This window comes from Monodon monoceros, unplaced genomic scaffold (genome assembly GCF_005190385.1).
Source record: "Monodon monoceros isolate NGI ecotype Baffin Bay Population unplaced genomic scaffold, NGI_Narwhal_1 Super_Scaffold_18, whole genome shotgun sequence".
Lineage (NCBI taxonomy): Eukaryota > Metazoa > Chordata > Mammalia > Artiodactyla > Monodontidae > Monodon > Monodon monoceros.
Window position 1 is genome coordinate 120,192,417 of NW_021703774.1, and position 20,532 is coordinate 120,212,948.

At 37.8% G+C, this 20,532-nt stretch overlaps 1 protein-coding gene across 1 annotated transcript in view; it reads left to right on the forward strand.

Annotated features, from left to right (window-relative positions):
* PTGER3 (prostaglandin E receptor 3) overlaps nucleotides 1–18,408 on the forward strand; it is a 125,876-nt gene extending 107,468 nt beyond the window's left edge. Inside the window, exon 3 of the mRNA XM_029231033.1 lies at nucleotides 18,323–18,408. Within this exon, the coding sequence (XP_029086866.1) occupies nucleotides 18,323–18,382 (60 nt within the window). The 3' untranslated portion in view covers nucleotides 18,383–18,408. The remainder of the gene's footprint in view (nucleotides 1–18,322) is intronic.
* Nucleotides 18,409–20,532: the final 2,124 nt, after the last annotated feature.

Genomic DNA, 20,532 nt, shown 5'->3' on the forward strand with positions numbered 1-20,532 from the left:
AGGGCAAAGCAGAGAGAGAGATTCCCGCACAGAGGATCGGTGCCGACCGGCACTCACCAGCCCGAGAGGCTTGTCTGCTCACCCGCCGGGGCGGGCGGGGCTGGGAGCTGAGGTTCGGGCTTTGGTCGGAGGGCAGGGAGGGGTTGGCTGCATGAACACAGCCTGAAGGGGTTAGTGCGCCTCGGCTAGCCGGGAGGGGGTCTGGGAGAAGGTCTGGAGCTACCGAAGAGGCAAGAGACCATTGTTTTGTGGTGTGGGAGGAGACGGGATTCAGAGCACCGCCTAAATGAGCTCTAGAGACGTGCGTGAGCCGCAACTATCAGCGCGGACCCCAGAGACGGGCATGGGACGCTAAGGCTGCTGCTGCCGCCACCAAGAAGCCTGTGTGCGAGCACAGGTCACTATCCACACCTCCCCTCCTGGCAGCCTGTGCAGCCCGCCACTGCCAGGGTCCCGTGATCCAGGGACAACTTCCCCAGGAGAACACACGGCGCGCCTCAGGCTGGTGCAACGTCACGCCGGCCTCTGCTGCTGCAGGCTTGCCCCGCACACAGTACCCCTCGCTCCCCACGGCCTGAGGGAGCCAGAGACCCCGAATCAGCTGCTCCTTTAACCCCGTCCTGTCTGAGCGAAGAACAGATGCTCTCAGACAACCTACATGCAGAGGCGGGGCCAAATCCAAAGCTGAACCCCGGAAGCTGTGTGAACAAAGAAGAGAAAGGGAAATCTCTCCCAGCAGCCTCAGGAGCAGCGGATTAAATCTCCGCAATCAGCTTGATGTACCCTGCATCTGTGGAATACCTGAATAGACAACGAATCACACCAAAATTGAGGCAGTGAACTTTGAGACCAGATATAGACTTGGGGTTTGCTTTCTGCATCTAACTTGTTTCTGGTTTTATGTTTATCTTAATTTAGTATTTAGAGTTTATTATCATTGGTAGATTTGTTTATTGATTTGGTTGCTCTCTTCCTTTATATATATATATTTTTTTTTTTTTTCCTTTTTCTCTTTTTGTGAGTGTGTATGTGTATGCTTCTTTGTGTGATTTTGTCTGATAGCTTTGCTTTTACCATTTGTCCTAGGGTTCTGTCTTTCCGGTTTTTTTTTAATTACTTTTTAATTTTAATGACTATTTTATTTTATTTATTTATTTTCTTCTTTTCTCCCTTTCCTTCTGAGCCATGTGACTGACAGGATCTTGGTGCTATGCCCAGGTGCCAGGCCTGTGCCTCTGAGGTGGGAGAGCCAAGTTCAGGACATTGGTCCACCAGACACCTCCCAGCTCCATGTAATATCAAATGGCGAAAGCTCTCACAGAGACCTCCATCTCAACACTAAGACCCACCTGCACTCAACAACGAGCAAGCTACAGTGCTGGACACCCTATGCCAAACAACTAGCAAGACAAGAACACAACCCCACCCATTAGCAGACAGGCTGCCTAAAATCATAAGGTCACAGACACCCCACAACACACCACTGGACACGGTCCTGACCACCAGAAAGACAAGCTCCAGCCTCATCTACCAAAACAAAGGCACCAGTCCCCCCCACGAGGAAGCCTACACAACCCACAGAACCAACCTTAGCCACTGGGGGCAGACAACAAAAACAACAAGAACGACTAACCTGCAGCCTGCGAAAAGGAGACCCCAAACACACTAAGTTAAGCAAAATGAGAAGACAGAGAAACACACAGCAGATGAAGGAGCAAGGTAAAAACCCACCAGATGAAACAAATGAAGAGGAAATAGGCAGTCTACCTGAAAAAGATTTCAGAGTAATGATAGTAAAGACGAAGATGATCCAAAATCTTGGAAATAGAGTAGAGAAAACACAATAAACGTTTAACAAGGGCCTAGAAGAACTAAAGAGCAAAGAAACAATGATAAACAACAAAATAATTGAAATTAAAAATTCTCTAGAAGGAATCAATAGCAGAATAACTGAGGCAAAAGAACAGATAATGACCTGGAAGATAAAATAGTTGAAATAACTACCGCAGAGCAGAATAAAGAAAAAGAAAAAGAAAATAATTGAGGACAATCTCAGAGACATCTGGGACAACGTTAAATGCAGCAACATTCGAATTATAGGGGTCCCAGAAGAAGAAGAGAAAAAGAAAGGGATTGAGAAAATATTTGAAGAGATTATAGTTGAAAACTTCCTTAATATGGGAAAGGGAATAGTCAATCAAGTTCAGGAAGCACAGAGAGTCCCATACAGGATAAATCCAAGGAGAAATATACCAAGACACATATTAATCAAACTAAAGAAAATTAAATACAAAGAAAAAATATTGAAAGCAGCAAGGGAAAAACAAAAATTAACACACGAGGGAATCCACATAAGGTTACCAGCTGATGTTTCAGCAGAAACTCTGCAAGCCAGAAGGGAGTGGCAGGACATAATTAAAGTGGTGAAAGGGAAAAACGTACAGTCAAGATTACTCTACCAAGCAAAGATCTCATTCAGATTTGATGGAGAAATCAAAATCTTTACAGACAAGCAAAAGCTAAGAGAATTCAGCACCACCAAACCAGCTTTATAACAAATGCTAAAGGAACTTCTCTAGGCAGGAAACACAAGAGAAGGAAAAGACCTACAATAAAAAAACCCAAACAATTAAGAAAATGGTAATAGGAACATACATATCAATAACTACCTTAAATGTAAATGGATTAAATGCTCCAACCAAAAGACATAGACTGGCTGAATGGATACAAAAACAAGACCCATATATATGCTGTCTATAAGAGACCCACTTCAGACCTAGGGACACATACAGACTGAGAGTGAGGGAATGGAAAAAGATATTTCATGCAAATGGAAATGAAAAGAAAGCTGGAGTAGCAATTCTCATATCAGACAAAATAGACTTTAAAATAAAGATTTTTATAAGAGACAAAGAAGGACACTACATAATGATCAAGGGATCAATCCAAGAAGAAGGTATAACAATTGTAAATATTTATGCACCCAACATACGAGCACCTCATAAGCTACATTTACATAAGGCAAATGCTAACAACCATAAAAGGAGAAATCAACAGTAGCACAATCATAGTAGGGGATTTTAACATCCCACTTTCACCAATGAACAGATAATCGAAAAGGAAAATAAATAAGGAAACACAAGCTTTAAATGATACATTAAACAAGATGGACTTAATTGATATATATAGGACATTCCATCCAAAAATAACAGAATACACTTTCTTCTCAAGTGTTCATGGAATATTCTCCAGGATAGATCATATCTTGGGTTGCAAATCAAGCCTTGGTAAATATAAGAAAATTGAAATTATATCAACTATCTTTTCTGCCCACAACACCCTTAGACTAGATATCAATTACAGGAAAAACTCTTTAAAAACTACAAATACATGGAGGCTAAACAATATGTTACTAAATAACCAAGAGATCACTGAAGAAATCAAGAGGAAATCAAAAAATATCTAGAAACAAATGACAATGAAAACACGATGACCCAAAACCTATGGGATGCAGCAAAAGCAGTTCTAGGAAGGAAGTTTATAGCAATACAATCCTACCTCAAGAAATAAGAAAAAGCTCAAATAAACAACCTAACTTAACACCTAAAGCATTTAGAGAAAGAAGAACAGAAAACACCCAAAATTAGCAGAAGGAAAGAAATCATAAAGAGCAGATCAGAAATAAATGAAAAAGAAATGAAGGAAACAATAGCAAAGATCAATAAAACTAAAAGCTGCTTCTTTGATAAGATAAACAAAATTGATAAACCATTAGCCAGACTCATCAAGAAAAAAAACAGAGAAGACTCAGATCAACAGAATTAGAAATGAAAAAGGAGAAGTAACAATTGACACTGCAGAAATACAAAGGATCATGAGAGATTACTACAAGCAACTCTATGCCAATAAAATGGACAACCTGGAAGAAATGGACAAATTCTTAGAAAAGCACAACCTTCTGTGACTGAACCAGGAAGAAATACAAAATATGAACAGACCAATCACAAGCACTGACATTGAGACTGTGATTAAAAATCTTCCAAAAGAAGAAAAAAGCCCAGGACCAGATGGCTTCACAGGCGAATTCTATCAAACATTTATAGAAAACCTAACACCTATCCTTCTCAAACTCTTCCAAAATAGAGCAGAGGGAAGAATACTCCCAAACTCATTGTATGAGGCCACCATCACCCTGATACCAAAACCAGACAAGGATGTCACAAAGAAAGAAAACTACAGGCTAATATCACTGATGAACATAGATGCAAAAATCCTCAACAAAATACTAGCAAACAGAGTTCAACAACATATTAAAAGGACATTACACCATGATCAAATGGGGTTTATCCCAGGAATGCAAGAATTCTTCAATATATGCAAATCAATCAATGTGATACACCATCCTAACAAATTGAAGGAGAAAAACCATATGATCATCTCAATAGATGCAGAAAAAATTTTTGACAAACTTCAACACCCATTTATGATAAAAACCCTCCAGAAAGTAGGCATAGAGGTAACTTTCCTCAACATAATAAAGGCCGTATATGACAAATGCACAGCCAACATCGTTCTCGATGTTGAAAAACTGAAATCGTTTCCTCTAAGATCAGGAACAAGACAAGGTTGCCCACTCTCACCACTCTTATTCAACATAGTTTTGGAAGTTTTAGCCACAGCAATCAGAGAAGAAAAAGAAATAAAAGGAATCCAAACTGGAAAAGAAGAAGTAAAGCTGTCACTGTTTGCAGATGACATGATACTATACATAGAGAATCCTAAAGATGCTACCAGAAAACTACTAGGGCTAATCAGTGAATTTGGTAAAGTAGCAGGATACAAAATTAATGCACAGAAATCTCTGGCATTCTTATACATTAATGATGAAAAATCTGAAAGAGAAATTAAGGAAACACTCCCATTTACCATTGCAACAAAAAGAATAAAATACCTAGGAATAAACCACCTAAGGAGACAAAAGACCTGTATGCAGAAAACTATAAGACACTGATGAAAGAAATTAAAGATGGTACAAACAGATGGAGAGATATACCATGTTCTTGGATTGGAAGAATCAACATTGTGAAAATGACTGTACTACCCAAAGCAATCTACAGATTCAATGCAATCCCTATCAAACTACCGATGACATTTTCCACAGAACTAGAACAAAAAATTTCACATTTTGTATGGAAACACAAAAGACCCCAAATAGCCAAAGCAATCTTGGGAAAGAAAAACAGAGCTGGAGGAATCAGGCTCCCAGACTTCAGACTATACTCCAAAGCTACAGTAATCAAGACAGTATGGTACTGGCACAAAAACAGAAATATAGATTAATGGAACAGAATAGAAAGCCCAGAGATAAACGCATGCAAATATAGTCACCTTATTATTGATAAAGGAGGCAAGAATATACAATGGAGAAAAGACAGCCTCTTCAGTAAGTAGTGCTGGGCAAACTAGACAGATACATGTAAAAGAATGAAATTAGAACACTCCCTAACACCATACACAAAAATAAGCTCAAAATGATTAAAGATATAAATGTAAAGCCAGACACTATCAAACTCTTAGAGGAAAACATAGGAAAAACACTCTATGACATAAATCACAGCAAGATCCTTTTTGACCCACCTCCTAGAGAAATGGAAATAAAAACAAAAATAAACAGATGGGACCTAATGAAACTTAAGAGCTTTTACACAGCAAAGGAAACCATAAATAAGACGAAAAGACAACCCTCAGAATGGGAGAAAACATTTGCAAATGAAGCAAGTGACAAAGGATTAATCTCCAAAATTTACAAGCAGCTCATGCAGCTCAACATCAGAAAAACAAACAACCGAATTCAAAAATTAGCGGAAGACTTAAATAGACATTTCTCCAAAGAAGATACACAGAATGCCATCAAACATATGAAAGGTTCCTCAACGTCACTAATTAGAGAAACGTAAATCAAATCTACAATGAGTTATCACCTCACACCAGTCAGAATGGCCATCATTAAAAAATCTACAAACAGTAAATTCTGGAGAGGGTGTAGAGAAAAGGGAACCCTCTTGCACTGTTGGTGGGAATGTAAATTGATACAGCCACTGTGGATAACAGTATGGAGGTTCCTTAAAAAACCAAAACAAGAATTACCACACAACCCAGCAATCCCACTACTGGACATATACCCTGAGAAAACCCTAATTCAAAAAGAGTTATGTACCACAATGTTCATTGCAGCTCTATTTACAAAAGCCAGGACATAGAAGCAACCCAATTGTCCATCAACAGATGAATGGATAAAGAAGATGTGGCACATATATACAATGGAATATTACTGAGCCATAAAAAGAAATGAAATCGAGTTATTTGTAGTGAAGTGGATGGGCCTAGAGTCTGTCATACAGAGTGAAGTATTTCAGAAAGAGAAAAACAAATACCGTATACTAACACATATATATGGAATCTAAAATAAAAATGGTTCTGAAGGACCTAGGGGCAGGAAAGGAATAAAGACGTAGACATAGAGAATTGACTTCAGGACACGGGGAGAGGGAAGGGTAAGCTGAGACAAAGTGAGAGAGTGGTATGGACATATATACACTACCAAATGTAAAATAGCTATTGGGAGGCAGCCGAATAGCACAGGGAGATCGGCTTGGTGCTTTGTGACCACCTACAGGGGTGGGATAGTGAGGATGGGAGGGAGATGCAAGACGGAGGAGATATGGAGATATATGTATATGTATATGTGATTCACTTTGTTATACAGCAGAAACTAACACATTATTGTAAAGCAATTATACTCCAATTAAGATGTTAAAAAAAAAAAAGTGATACATCAGCCCTTTCACATCCTCGCTGGCACTTGCATTCTCCCTAACTCTCTTTGTGTTGCAAGAATGACTGTGCCTGTTCATAAGCCTACAAAACGGATATGTGTTTTGATTTAGATGGAGAGTCACTGCACTAATTTATTTATGGTTAACTGAGTTTTGTACTTTTTGTGGTTCTGGACCAGCCACATCGACAGGTCTTTTTTTTTTTTTTTTTTTTTTTTTTGCGGTACACGGGCCTCTCACTGTTGTGGCCTCTCCCGTTGCGGAGCACAGGCTCCGGACGCGCAGGCTCAGCGGCCATGGCTCACGGGCCCAGCCGCTCCGTGGCATGTGGGATCTCCCTGAACCGGGGCACGAACTTGCGTCCCCTGCATCGGCAGGCAGACTCTCAACCACTGCGCCACTAGGGAAGCCCCCAACAGGTCATTTTTGATAAGGAAGGTAAAGAAAAATTTGCTCCAGGCACACTTGTATGCCTACTCTGCACACAACAGTACCAGGGATAGAAATATGAGAAAGATATGGCCTTTTCCATTAAAAAGGTCCCCATTCTATGGACTTCCCTGGTGGCACAGTAGTTAAAAATCTGCCTGCCGGTGTAGGGGACATGGGTTTTATCCCTGGTCTGGGAAGATCCCACATGCTATGGAGCAACTAAGCCCATGTGCCATAACTACTGAGCCTGCTCTCTAGAGCCTGTGAGCTACAACTACTGAGCCCCCGCACCACAACTACTGAAGCTTGCGTGCCCAGAGGAGCCCGTGCTCCACAACAAGAGAAGGCATCACAATGAGAAGCCCGTGCACTGCGATGAAGAGTAGCTCCCACTCACTGCAAATAGAAAAAGCCTGCATGCATCAACGAAGACACAACAGAGCCAAAAATAAATAAAAATTAATTAATTGGAAAAAAAAAAAGCTCTCCATTCTAAAAGGAAGACTGTAGTCGAAGATAATGTGTACAACAATAGTATGAATAAGGATTCACAGAGAAGAAATTCATTCATTCATTCATTTGTTCATTCAATAAATATTTCATGAGGGCTAGCTATGTGTCAAACAAAATGATGTTTTGCCCAGATGTGGGATCAGGAAAGATTTTGAAGACAGAAGTGCAACTGAGCAGTGTTTTAAAGGGTGAAAAGAACTTTACTAGTTGGACTCTGTGGTAGATAATTGGCAAAGATGTCTGCAGTTGTTCCTTTCTTTGTATCTGAGACTCTTTGAAATGAATTCTGTATCTCTTCTCATGAAGAAGTAAAGTCTACATTTTTTCCTACCTTGTTCTTCCCTTCATGGATCTGGGATGGCCACCTGATCTTGCTTTGGCCAAGCGACTTTACATTACAGAAGAAGTACATACATTACAGAAGAAGTAATGTATCAGTTCTAAGTTTCAACCTCAAGAGGACTTGCATGCTTCCACTCTCTCTTTGGAATCCTGAGACAACCGTACAAACAAGTGTAGGCTTGTCTGCTGGATGATAAAAGACATGTAGCTCAACCACTCCAGATAATAGCCATCCACCTCCAGAAACAGAGAGCCTAGCTGCAGAACTGCATCAATGATCCCAGCCGAGACCAGAGAGCCATCCAGGTTAGCTCATTCCAAATTTCTACCACATAGAATCATGAAGCAAATAAATGAGTGCTGTTTCAAGCTGAAAATTTTTGGAAGGTGTTGTTATGCCGCAAAAACTTAATAATAAAACATCATCTTAATAACATATGCAAGGGCACTGAGGCAAGAATCATCAAGAGAGCTTCAAGGGTCTATGAGAAATTCAATGCCCCATTAGCACCGTTCAAGTTACAAATGTTGGGAATCCAATTCAAGCCAGTTTGAGCCAATAAATGAAATTTATTTGTTCTCATAGCTGGGAATTGCAAGGGGGTGGATCCAGCTTCAGCAGTAATTGGGTATAGGTTTCTAAGTAATGCCATCAAGACCTTGTTCTTCTACGCTCGATGCTGTTTTCATCTTGTCAACTAAATGATTATTAGATTCTCTTTTTGTAGTAAGAGGACCATAGAGAAGTTTCAGGCTTCCATTGTCTTCCCTGTTAGTTCCAGGATGACCCTCTCACCTTCAGTGTTCATCTAGGACTTCTAAAAGGGCTCTGATTGTGAAGAGGTGGGGCAAAATTCACAAGGCCACAGGGAGAAGGAAGAGTTTCCAAAATGAAAACAGATATTCTATCACCAGAAAGAATAGTTCGGAAGAATGACTGTGAGGAATTACAAATAATAGCCTTCCTCCATTAGTTAATAATTTTTCATGTCAAGCAGTAGAATGCTCATCTCCATCTGATTTATTTAATAAGTAAATTAAAGTAGTTTTTTAATCATGTAACTTAATACAGGCATTTCTAGTTTTATTGTGCTTATTAGCTTTATTGTGCTTCATGGATACTATATTTTTTTACAAATAAAAATTTTGTGGCAACCCTGTTTTTAGCAAGTCTATCAGCACCATTTTTCCAACAGCATTTCCTCATTTCCTTTCTCTGTGTCATCTTTTGGTAATTCTTACAGTATTTCAAACATTTTCATCATTATTATATTTGTATGGTGATCTGTGATCAGCAATCTTTAGTGTTACTACTACGATGCACTGAAGCCTCAGATGACGGTTAGCATTTTTCAGCAATAAAGTATTTTTAATTAAAAAAAGAATTATAGACAGATGCAATAGAGAATAGCAGGGAAATTAAGCAAAGATTTTGAAGTCAGGAACCCTGGGTTTGAATATAAACGCAGCAACTAGCTAATTACATGACTATAGTCAAGTTATTTAAACTTTCGGAGCTTTGGGTTCTTCACCTGTAATAGTTCCTCAAACAGTTAATGTAAAGGTAAATTAGCTAGAGTAAAGCACCAAATATACAGTCAGTACTTTTAAAAAAAGTCCCCATTAACATTCCTGTGCTATCTTCATAGTTGTGGAGATTTTAATATTAATTGACATGCCGTGCATAGTGTTAGTTCCCTTACGTACATCATCTGTAATTTGTATGACAACCACAGCCAGAAACCATGGTTAGATAGAAGTCTCTCATTTCATTGTGTTAAATTGGTTGGAGAAGAAAAGGTCTAGAGTCACGGGAATCCATCAAGAGGCTATCACACGTTCAGATGGGGAGTTCTCTTTAAAACGGTAGTAGTGAGATGGAGAAGGAAAAACTACTTAGGATTTGGCATTTGGAGGACAGATGTTGTAACTGATTGGCTATGGTGGCGAGGAGTAGTAAGGACTTAAATAATAACTCTTTTCATCTAATCCCTCTGACTAAAAACCACTCATGATAAAGCACTGATTTGGCAGAATATTCTAATGAAGAGGTAAGGTTGTAAAAAGACATACCCCAAAATGACATACTAGGCAGCATTTGACTTCACTCAGTACTAGCAGATATTCCTCAAGTATCTACTATTTCAGAGTCAATGCTAGGCATTAGATAGATATACATAATAAAACTTTACCAACTGAAAGATGTACAGAGGAATGATATTGGTGCTTATCTCGGCTTTTTGGTTGTAAATAACAATAACAACAAAAAACACACCCCAAATTGGCATTCAAAAAGGACTTTTATTGATGAAATAACTGAAGAGTATAGTGCTTTAGAAACAGATGAATCTTGGTACTCAAATGACGTATGAAAAATCTGGATTTTTATGTCTTTTGTCCAGCATCACTCTGCATTGGCTTCATTCTCAGAAAGGTTCTATTTTCATGATGGCAAGATGACCAGCAGCAGCTCCAGACTGTCATCCTACTAGCTAAGCAACCTCAGTAGGAAAAAATGCTTCAACTTCTCATAACTTAATAGTTCCAGCAAATATTGCTGATGGAGATATTAGCCTAATGTGGATCATATTCCCCTTCTTGAACTAGTTACTATGGCCTGGGGTTGGCCCTAATGAACCTCATGAACTAGAATAAAGGAAAATGGCTCCAAAAAGGTTGATCAAAGTGTTATTTCAAGAATCAAGGGAGAATGTATTTTTTTTAAACATCTTTATTAGAGTATAATTGCTTTACAATGGTGTGTTAGTTTCTGCTTTATAACAAAGTGAATCAGCTTTACATATACATATATCCCCATATCTCTTCCCTCTTGCGTCTCCCTCCCATCCTCCCTATCCCACCCCTCTAGGTGGTCACAAAACCCCAAGCTGATCTCCAAGGGAGAATGTACTGAGTGATCAAAAATTACAGATGTCAGCTATACTATCAAATTGATTCAAGCAAGGACACTTTTTGCTACAAATAGCAGAAATTAATTCAAACTAGCTTAAACCAAAATGGAATTTGTTATAAGAATCTCATGGAATCCAAGAACAGGAAGTACAAGAGGACCTTACAAGGAACTGAAATGAGGAAATGAAAATTATTGGCATTACCGCTGCCTCTCTCTCTCTTTATCTTTATAGCTATGTGAAGTCTTTTTCTCTGCAAATCTTCTGTATTTTGAATATGTCCTGTCTCTGTTTCTCAAGGCACAAGACTGTCCCACAATTCTGGAGTTTATATCTCACCCATCTCAGCCACTTGAAAGAGACCAAGATTACCTTCTCTCACTCTCAATTCAAAATTTAGGAGATAGCATCTTATTAGTCAAACATGGATCTAGGGATCACTTTGTTCCAAACAAGTGTGGCATGCAGACTATGTTAAACCCACTCCTGCGTAAGGGGGTAGCTCTTGGAAAAAGGAGGCTATTATAATGTGGATAAAATACCAAAAATAGTCCACTTATGACAACCACACCAACTGTGAGAGAAGCCCTTGTCTTTGCTATGAAACCCCATCATCATCTTCTGGACCTTAGTAAATACACAAAGATACAGAAACTTCATTTTTAAGTAATGCCCATACAACAATATAAAAAATTCAAGGCAGAGCCTCTTAACAATGAAATCCAATATCAAAATCAATACTGCATGTTTAGCACCCTGGTCAGATATGTCAGGAAGCTAGACAACAAGGGAAAACTCACACCACTTGCTTACTTACCTATTGGCAAGTTGTGAACAAGAAATTAATTCATTCTAAAGAACATTTATTCATTTCTTACAAATTTTCAAACGAATTGTCAGAGGTTAATGAAACAGATGAATAAGACAGAATGATTTGCCTCAAAGGTTTAGGGACTAGTTAGGGAGACAGACAACTAAACTGATGATTGGAAAGTAGCTATGATATGTGCTAAAATGGCACGTGCTCAGAATGCTACTGGATTTCAGAGGAGCAAACATCCTGTCTCAAGGAGTGTATCAGTTTGCTAGGTCTGCCATAACAAAATACCACAGACTGGGTGACTTAACAGAAATTTATTTTTTCACAGTTCTTGAGGCCAGAAGTCTAAGATCAAGGTGTTGGCAAGTTTGGTTTCTTCTGTGGCCTCTCTCCTTGGCTTGCAGATGGCTGTCTTCTTGCTTTGTCCTCACATGGTCTTTTCTCTGTGTGAGGGCAACCCTGCTGCCTCTCTAGGTGCCCAAATTTCCTCTTCCTATAATGACACTAGTTGGATTGGATTAAGCCCCACCCTAAAGACCTCATTTATCCTTAATCACTTCTTTAAAGTCCGTATCTCCAAATACAGTCACATTCTAAGGTACTGGGGGGTAGGGCTTCAATGTGTTAATTTGGGGGAGAGGGGACACAGTTCAGCCCTTAACAAAGAGAAAGAGAAATTTTCCAGAAGGGTGATACCTGACTCAGCCTTACATGATAAGGCAGGAGAGGGTCTAACCTTGCAGTAACAAAGGCGTAAAAGCAAGAGTGAGCAGCATGACTTATCTATGGAATCTCAAGTAGTTTGGTATGGCTGAAACATAAGATACATATGAGAGGTTGGAATTTGGTAAAAGATGAATTGGAGAGGTAATTAAGGATTGAATTATAAAAGGTTTGGTATTGGGGTGGGCTAAACCATGGTAACAAATATGCTTCAAAATGTAATAGATAAAACACAACAGTTTTTTTTCCTCCCTCAAATAACAGTCCAGGGTGAGTGTTACTGATTCACCAGGAGCTCTCTTCCACACAGTGATTTAGGGACCAGATTTCCTTCATGTTAAGGCTCTCATCTCTGTGGTCAAGTTTGGGTAGCTATGTCCAGCACTTTCTCTTTAAGGTCTGAACCAGCAAGTAGCACACCTCACTCCTGCTATGTGTCCTTGGTGAGAACTAGTCATATGATATCCCCTGATTGCCTGGTTATGGATGTTGTAATATCATAAGAGGGGTTAGCTGAATAAGCCTTTCATGGATGTAATTCTATTATGGAAAGCATTTTGTACATAGGAGCTGTCTCCATCAGTCTTGTAAGTCATACAAAAGAATTTAGACTTTTATACTGAGAAAGAGAGCATAACTCTGGGGATTTTAAAGCAAGAATGACATAATTAAATTTTAATTTTAAAATAAAAGAAAGAATTTGTGGGGCAATACTAGAGGCAAAGATATAACATTGAGGTTGTTTTGGAAATTCTGGCAGGTGGTTCTGAATTAAAGCAGTGCTGGTAGGTGAGGAGAAGATGAAACAGATTCCAGTGATATTTCAGAAATATACTCATCATGACTCCTGACTGATTTCGTATGAAGAAAGAGGAAGAGGAAAATTCTAGATGTGTAGTGATTTCTGGCTTGGGTGAATGATGAGATTTTGGTAACATTAAATGAGGGGGAACAGGTTGAGAGAAAGTCTCACTTTGAAATGTACTGAGTTTGAGACTTTTGTGGGCTATCCAAATGGCAGTATCCAATGGGTTGTTGTATATGTGAATTATATTTTCAAGAGAGAAGATGAAGCTTAAAAATTGATTTTATAATTATTACAATAATGGTAAGAGGTAATTGAAATCACATGTGGATGAGGTCATCCACAGTAATCATAGATTTACGTAATGACAGAAAAATGTTGATTTCCAATTTCCTTTTTAAACCCCCAAGAAAGATTTAAGTAAAAGGGGAAAGTTTAAATAATGCCAGATTATGAAAGCAGTGATTAGCTGTTTCATAAGTATTTAACGGCGAAAAGAAAACAAAAAATTCTCACCAAATATCAGAGATTCAAATACTTAAAGAAGATAATTATCATGAAACAGAAAATTGTTTCAATTAAGAGAGATTTTCTGAACTTGTCAAGTCTTTACGCCTGAGTATTGCCATTATATATATTTAATCCATAACCCTATGCTCTTGCAAATATCCATCAAGTATGTTCATAAAGCAAGAGGTGGCCAGTTTATTTTTCCATCCATCTTCCTGGCAAATAACCAGCCCCTTTATGGAAACCCTGAGTCACTTACATTTATATTTTCATTAACCTGTTCATTTAAGGATAGGCCCAGTGTAATTACTACTAGATTAAAGATGATCATGTGACCACTGAATTAGAAACATGAATCAAAGACGCCAATGAAAGTTCCTATTCGGTGATTAAAAAATGCCAAATAAACAACTAAATAATATCCAGATGTTAGAAAAATGCTTGAAATTTCTTCAGATGATGCTACTAAATTCAGAAAATAAAAATGTAAAATGTTTTTAAAATATGACACCATCATGGAATACTTCCCCAAATACTATTTCCTTTCAACTAGGAAATTATGATAAATTTTATAAATCATCATTATAATGTTAATAAGGGTCACTTACAAAATATGTTTGAGTTAATTGCACTGAAAATCTCTATAGTGATCTGACTTTTGCTTGTCTAACGTGGTGCTCAGGCTAAGCGTGATGTTTGGGCTCTGACGTATATTCGATTTCTTAGATTTTCATCCTCTTCTGGGTTCCGATTTCTATTTTTATTTCTATGTCACAGAGTATTTTAAAGAAGTCTTCTGCTAAAATGCAGTATGATCTTCCCCTTCTTTTTTTAAAAAAGGATATAAATAGTATTTTTAAATAGATATCTGTAATCCATACTGCAGTCATTTAGCTATAGGATTTGAGTTTGCCTCCTAAGTGCCATCTTTTATTTCAAAGTTAAAGGTTGAATTAAGAGTTAACTCTTACCCAATTTGATGAGTATGAAATTGTAGAACAAACTTCCTATTCTCTGGGATAATATAAAAGTGAAATATACTTGAAAGCAAAACTAAACAATTGATTTAAATGATGCATAAATATAATAAAATATGATTAATTTTTATGTTCTTAAAAGTAACCTTCATTTTCATGTTTTATATTTAATTCACCATGTAAATGATAAAAGAAGCATCGTGGATTTCTTTAATGGGCATAGACAGTCTGAGGCTATCTAAATGGGTTTTTTGGGGGGAGACCAACTTCAAATTGGATTGAAGATACCTAAAAAGCAGTCTCAGGTATATCTACATTTGCAGGGTGCTCTTCACCTAAATATTCCTTTTGATGTTCCCCAGAGATTTAACTGATTCCCTTTGGATAGCATACTCTTCGTGGATTGTGTAGCTTAAATTCACATCCACATGCTAACGGCTCCCATCTCTCTCCTATTCGGATCTCCCACCTCTATAACTAATGGCTGGCTGGACATCACATTCAACTTAACGCCACTCAAAACCTGCTTCCCAAAGCCTGCTCCTTCCCCAGGGCTCCCGTGCCCTGGCCACCATCCCTAGAATCAACCTGAATGACCTCTATTCCCTCCTGTTGTTATATCCATATATGTGCCAATTCTGTCTCTTTCATACCTGAATCTGTCCATTTGTCTCTTTCCCCACTGCAGCTAAATTAGTTCAAGCTGCCTGTGTTACTGCTTACACAAATGCTTTCTTGTTGCCCTCACCCAATCCTCAGTTTCCCTCACCAAAATCTATTTACTGTGTAGCCAAAGACCTCTCTTCCACATCAATTCTCTGTGCGGCAGCCAGAGAGATATTTCTAAAGCATAAATATAACCTTGGCACTTTGTTGATCAGAAGTTTTAAGAGTTTCTCATTTCTCCCAGAATAAATTCCAAACTTATTAGCACCACATATATGGTCCTTAATAATTGGGGCCCTTTAAACTTCTATTCTTTGTTTAGTTCCTTAAATGTACCAGGCTTGTCTACAGCATCTTGAACTTGGATGAAGTTTTTCCTCACCTCAAATTCTAACTTCCCACCTTCACCCCCCCAACCTGGTTGCTTTATTTCATACTCTTTTTCAAGACTTAGCTTTGATTTTACTTCCCTGGTGAATTTTTTTCTGACCAGCCAAGGTTGGATTTTATGTTCTTCTTGTGTATTTCTTCAGCACCCTGTTCTAACTCCAGCATTCCACTCATCATATCAAATTTCCTCTCTTTCTTCATAGATTGCAAATTTCTTGAAGTCCTCCTTGATGGCAGGGACTATTTTATTTTTTAACCCATGTCTCCTCAGTGCCTAGCACAGACCCTGAAATGAAGTAGGCACTCAGTTAATATTGGTTGATTAAATCAATGGATACCTATTAGATCTTCCTTACATAGGTGTGACAGGTGTTTAAATTTGATTATTACCTGAAAACATCATCTTATCTCAGAAAGGATTCTCTTATCAGTTTGTAATTAGTACCTAAATTTTTTACATAAGGGGAGCATTCATTTTGGTAAAAATAAATAAATGTATAGATAAATGAAGAAACAAATAAATATATACACTTTTAGTAGGAGGTGTGGAAATACCTACCTCTGGAAGGAGGTGAGGAAACTGGTTTAATTCTTAAAACCTTTTGTTTAAGATTGATATGAAGGAATAAATACCTGGATTCCTTAAAAACTGAGTTTCTTCCAGTCCCACTTTCTTCCAATTCAAGTTATCACCTTTAAATAAATTAGGAATAAGTGGACTTTAAATAGAAACAATAACTGGGACAAACTAAGATAGGGATCAATACATTTAGTTTTTTACATTGTAGCAAATAGTGTGACTATTAGAAAATTGCTGGAGGGAGGAAGCAACTGGAGAATCTGACACCTAGGAAGTTTGAGAAAATAGAGGAAAAAAGGAAAGGCTTCCTCTGGTTTTTTTCAGTGCCAGTGTCTGGAAAAACAACAGCAGTGTTCTCCTGAGTACCCAGAGTAGAAGAAATGTGCAATGATGCATAGAAGCCAGCTCTCACATCAGAACGAGTTGTTGGTTTTTCTTTGAGTTTTCAATGCGCATTTAGGAGTGTCTGGAAGTAAAGCATGGCCTGTGCTTTCTATACTCTGATGACCTAGTCTGAGCTTGTCTGAAATATAATGGCACAAATCATACTGTCCTAAACCCACGAGCAGTAAAGGACTCAGGGTATGGCCATTACACACAGAACATTTATTAGCTGTGCTCTATTGCTTAAAAAATCTATTATGCTGAGAGAAGATACATGTTGCGCTACAAGCACTAACTTAAGTTACTGGAGTCAGGTACCTTACAATATAGTTCACACCAAATAAGTGATGTTCTTTTAATAGTTTATTGAGAAATGTTACATGGTCGATCAAAAACACAGAGTTATAGGCATGTTTGGTGGCACTAAATAAAAACTACATCAGCTTGCATCAAGTCCTGTTCTGAATTTCCAATGGCCACAAGTGATTTTTATCTGCTGGATTTCCTCACCCCAAACGCACCATGTTTATGTTCATAACATTCCTATCTTACTCTGAGACCAGCTGCAGTCTCTAATACTAATTTTCTTTTGTTTTTAAATAGCATCCATCTTGTTTTGGGCCAAAGGAGCTCTCTTAAATGTGAAAAATGGGGAAAAATGTGTCTTGGGCAGGAACTCCTCCCCCTTTTGAGTATTTTTGTTGCTACTGCTCCTTCCCCTCTGACTGAAACACTGTTTTCAGCCAGCTGTCCATTTCCTCTTTTCCTAGATTTTAATTGATAAAGTATTTATTCTCCCAGAGGATTGATGAGAGAAAACCAAGTATAAAGTAGATATACTTGGGAGGTGAGGTCTTTCCTGACACTTTTAAATAATGCAGGCCTCGTCACAAACAAGCATGCCTTTCCAGTAAAGAACACTTAAAAAGAATCTAAACAACCTCTGTTCTCTTTTGTTACTTCAACAAAAGAGCTCCAAGTTCCTTAAATCTTGGTTTATTTACGCTGCCATCCAAAGAACGTACGAATGCTCTTCCATTTTGCAGGCTATTAAAATTAAATATTCCTCTGTCAGATCCTCAATCTGATTTTACCTTCACAGTCAATTTTTCTTCCAGACTTTAGATGTCTTGAATTCTGGTATTATATTACAAAATAAAATTCCTAGTGTAGGAGTGCCGTCTAACTTTGGTATGCTATATTTGTTAAATTTTCTGATTAAATAATGAATCAATAAATGAAACCATTACTGAATGAAACACTGCTGTGCCTGTTCTCTAGATTCCACTGTTCTCACTTCAACCTCTACACCTTTGCCTGTGCTAACCTTGCACCTAGCATGCACACTTTCTTCTTCTACATCAGTGGTTGTTGTGTGCACTAGAATCACCTGAGAGCTTGTCAAAACAAAGATTTCTTGTCTTCACCTTAGAGTTCCAAGGTGGGACCCAAGAACCTGCATGTCGAACAAGTTCTCCAGAGATATGAATGACACTGGTCTGGGGACCACACTTTGAGAACACTTACCTAGAGCTCAGGTAATTTCTGAGACATACCTTTGTATCTCACATTTTTGGGGGTGCGGGGGTGATGTTCTCTCCTATGATTTGAATCTGTATTGTTCTCTACCACTTATAAGTCCTTTTCTTCAGTTTTTTATACTTTTAGAAACTTATCACACATGAGTCTGTTATCCAATAACTTGATGCTTTCACATCCTAACCCCAACCATGGTGAACTTCTCACTTCTCCTTGAAAAGACCATGAATCATTGTGACTTCATGTTATTTCCTTTCCCTAGCTTACCTTTAATCCTTTTCAACTTGGTAAACTCTGAGACCTAGTTCTAGTGTCCCCTCTTTTGTAAAGTCTTCTTTGAATTTCTTGGTAATTACCACTTGTACCCCAATTCTTTGCTCTCATGGATCACTGAACTTAATCAATACCATTGAAAGTATCTGTATATGTTCATTCTGAACTCCTAAGAGACTGGAAGCAGATCATATTTGTAGTGTGATCCCTAGTACCAAGCACAATACCTCACTAAAGGCAGTTTTTGAAAGAATACCAATTTTTGGTAAAATAATGTGTGATATAAAAGCAAACACAATCAATAAAATAACAACAAAACAACCAAACAACAACAGCAAAAAGGAATGTGCTATAGATATAACTTCCCCATTGAATTGCCATGTCCAATATTGAAAAATCAGTTAGTAATTTAGGTGGACCCTCTTATTAAGGCAAAATTCCAGATTCTATTAATAATGTAGGCTGAAGACATGGGAACATCCTGAGTGTTCATCAACAGATGATTGGTTTAAGATGTGGTATATATATATATATATATATATATATATATATATATATATAATGGAATGTTACTCAGCCATAAAAATGAATGAAATATTGCCATTTGCAGCAACATGGATGGACATAGAGATTATCATACTAAGTGAAGTAAGTCAGACAGAGAAAGCAAATGTTATATGATATCACTTGTATGTGGAATCTAAAAAAATAAAACAAATGAATCTATATACAAAACAGAAACAGACTCACAGACAGAAAACAACCTTATGGTTACCAGTGGAGAAAGGGAGGGAGAGAGGGATAAATTAGGAGCATGGGATTAACAGATACAAACTACTATACATAAAACAGAAAAGCAACAAGGACTTACTATATAACACAGGAAGCTATATTCAATATCCTGTAATAGCCTATAATGGAAAATAATCTGAAAAAAATGTATATATATATAAAACTGGATCACTTTGCTGTACACCTGAAACTAACACAATATTGTAAATCAGCTAGATGTCAGTAAAAAGAAAACAGTTTAGACTAAAAGCATGCCAAATAACAGAATGATATATTTATTTTTCTTTCTAAGTACTGAGCAGAAAGACTAGGTAAGAAGAAATGAGAAATATCTCCACTTAGTCTAAATTAAACTACCTAGATGAAAATTAGAGGAGGAAGTGAGGAAATATTTAGATTTGCTGGTATATTATAACTGTGTGCAAAAAAAAAAAAGCATCTCTAACATCATCCAAAGTGAGAAATTTCTGAAATTCGTTACCATGACCTCTTATTAACCATTTCCGCCTTTAATGTGCTTCCTCCCAAAGATTTGATTCTTTTCCTCACATCCCTTGGATGCTTTATTACACGTGACTTCAGGATCAAGCCATCTTGGTGGGCTCACTTTGGACATGAACTTCTCCCTTTATTTTTGGTTTAAAATATAAACCACCTGTAACCTCAATGATATTTTGTACAGGATGGTTACTTTTAGATCTGGTGATCAAAATGTACCTTAAAGAGTCAAGAAGAGAAAGTTTAGAGCTGCTAGGTTAGAGGAGGTCCATTTGAGGAAGGAATCATTTTGACAGCTGACATTACAGCTTCTAATAAAATTGACCAACTGTTTCTTGTGGAAGTTTTGTTTCTGCTGTTATAGCTGCTTCTGTCAGGAAAAGAGATCTGGAGAGTGTTTTAGAAAGCATGCTTGTGATAATTCAAATGATAAAGTATCTTATATAACTATGACATTTATATCTTCACATTGATGTAGGCAAATTCTCTGGAATTTGTAATATTGCGTGTATTGCCTTTACTAACATATCAGTGGAGACC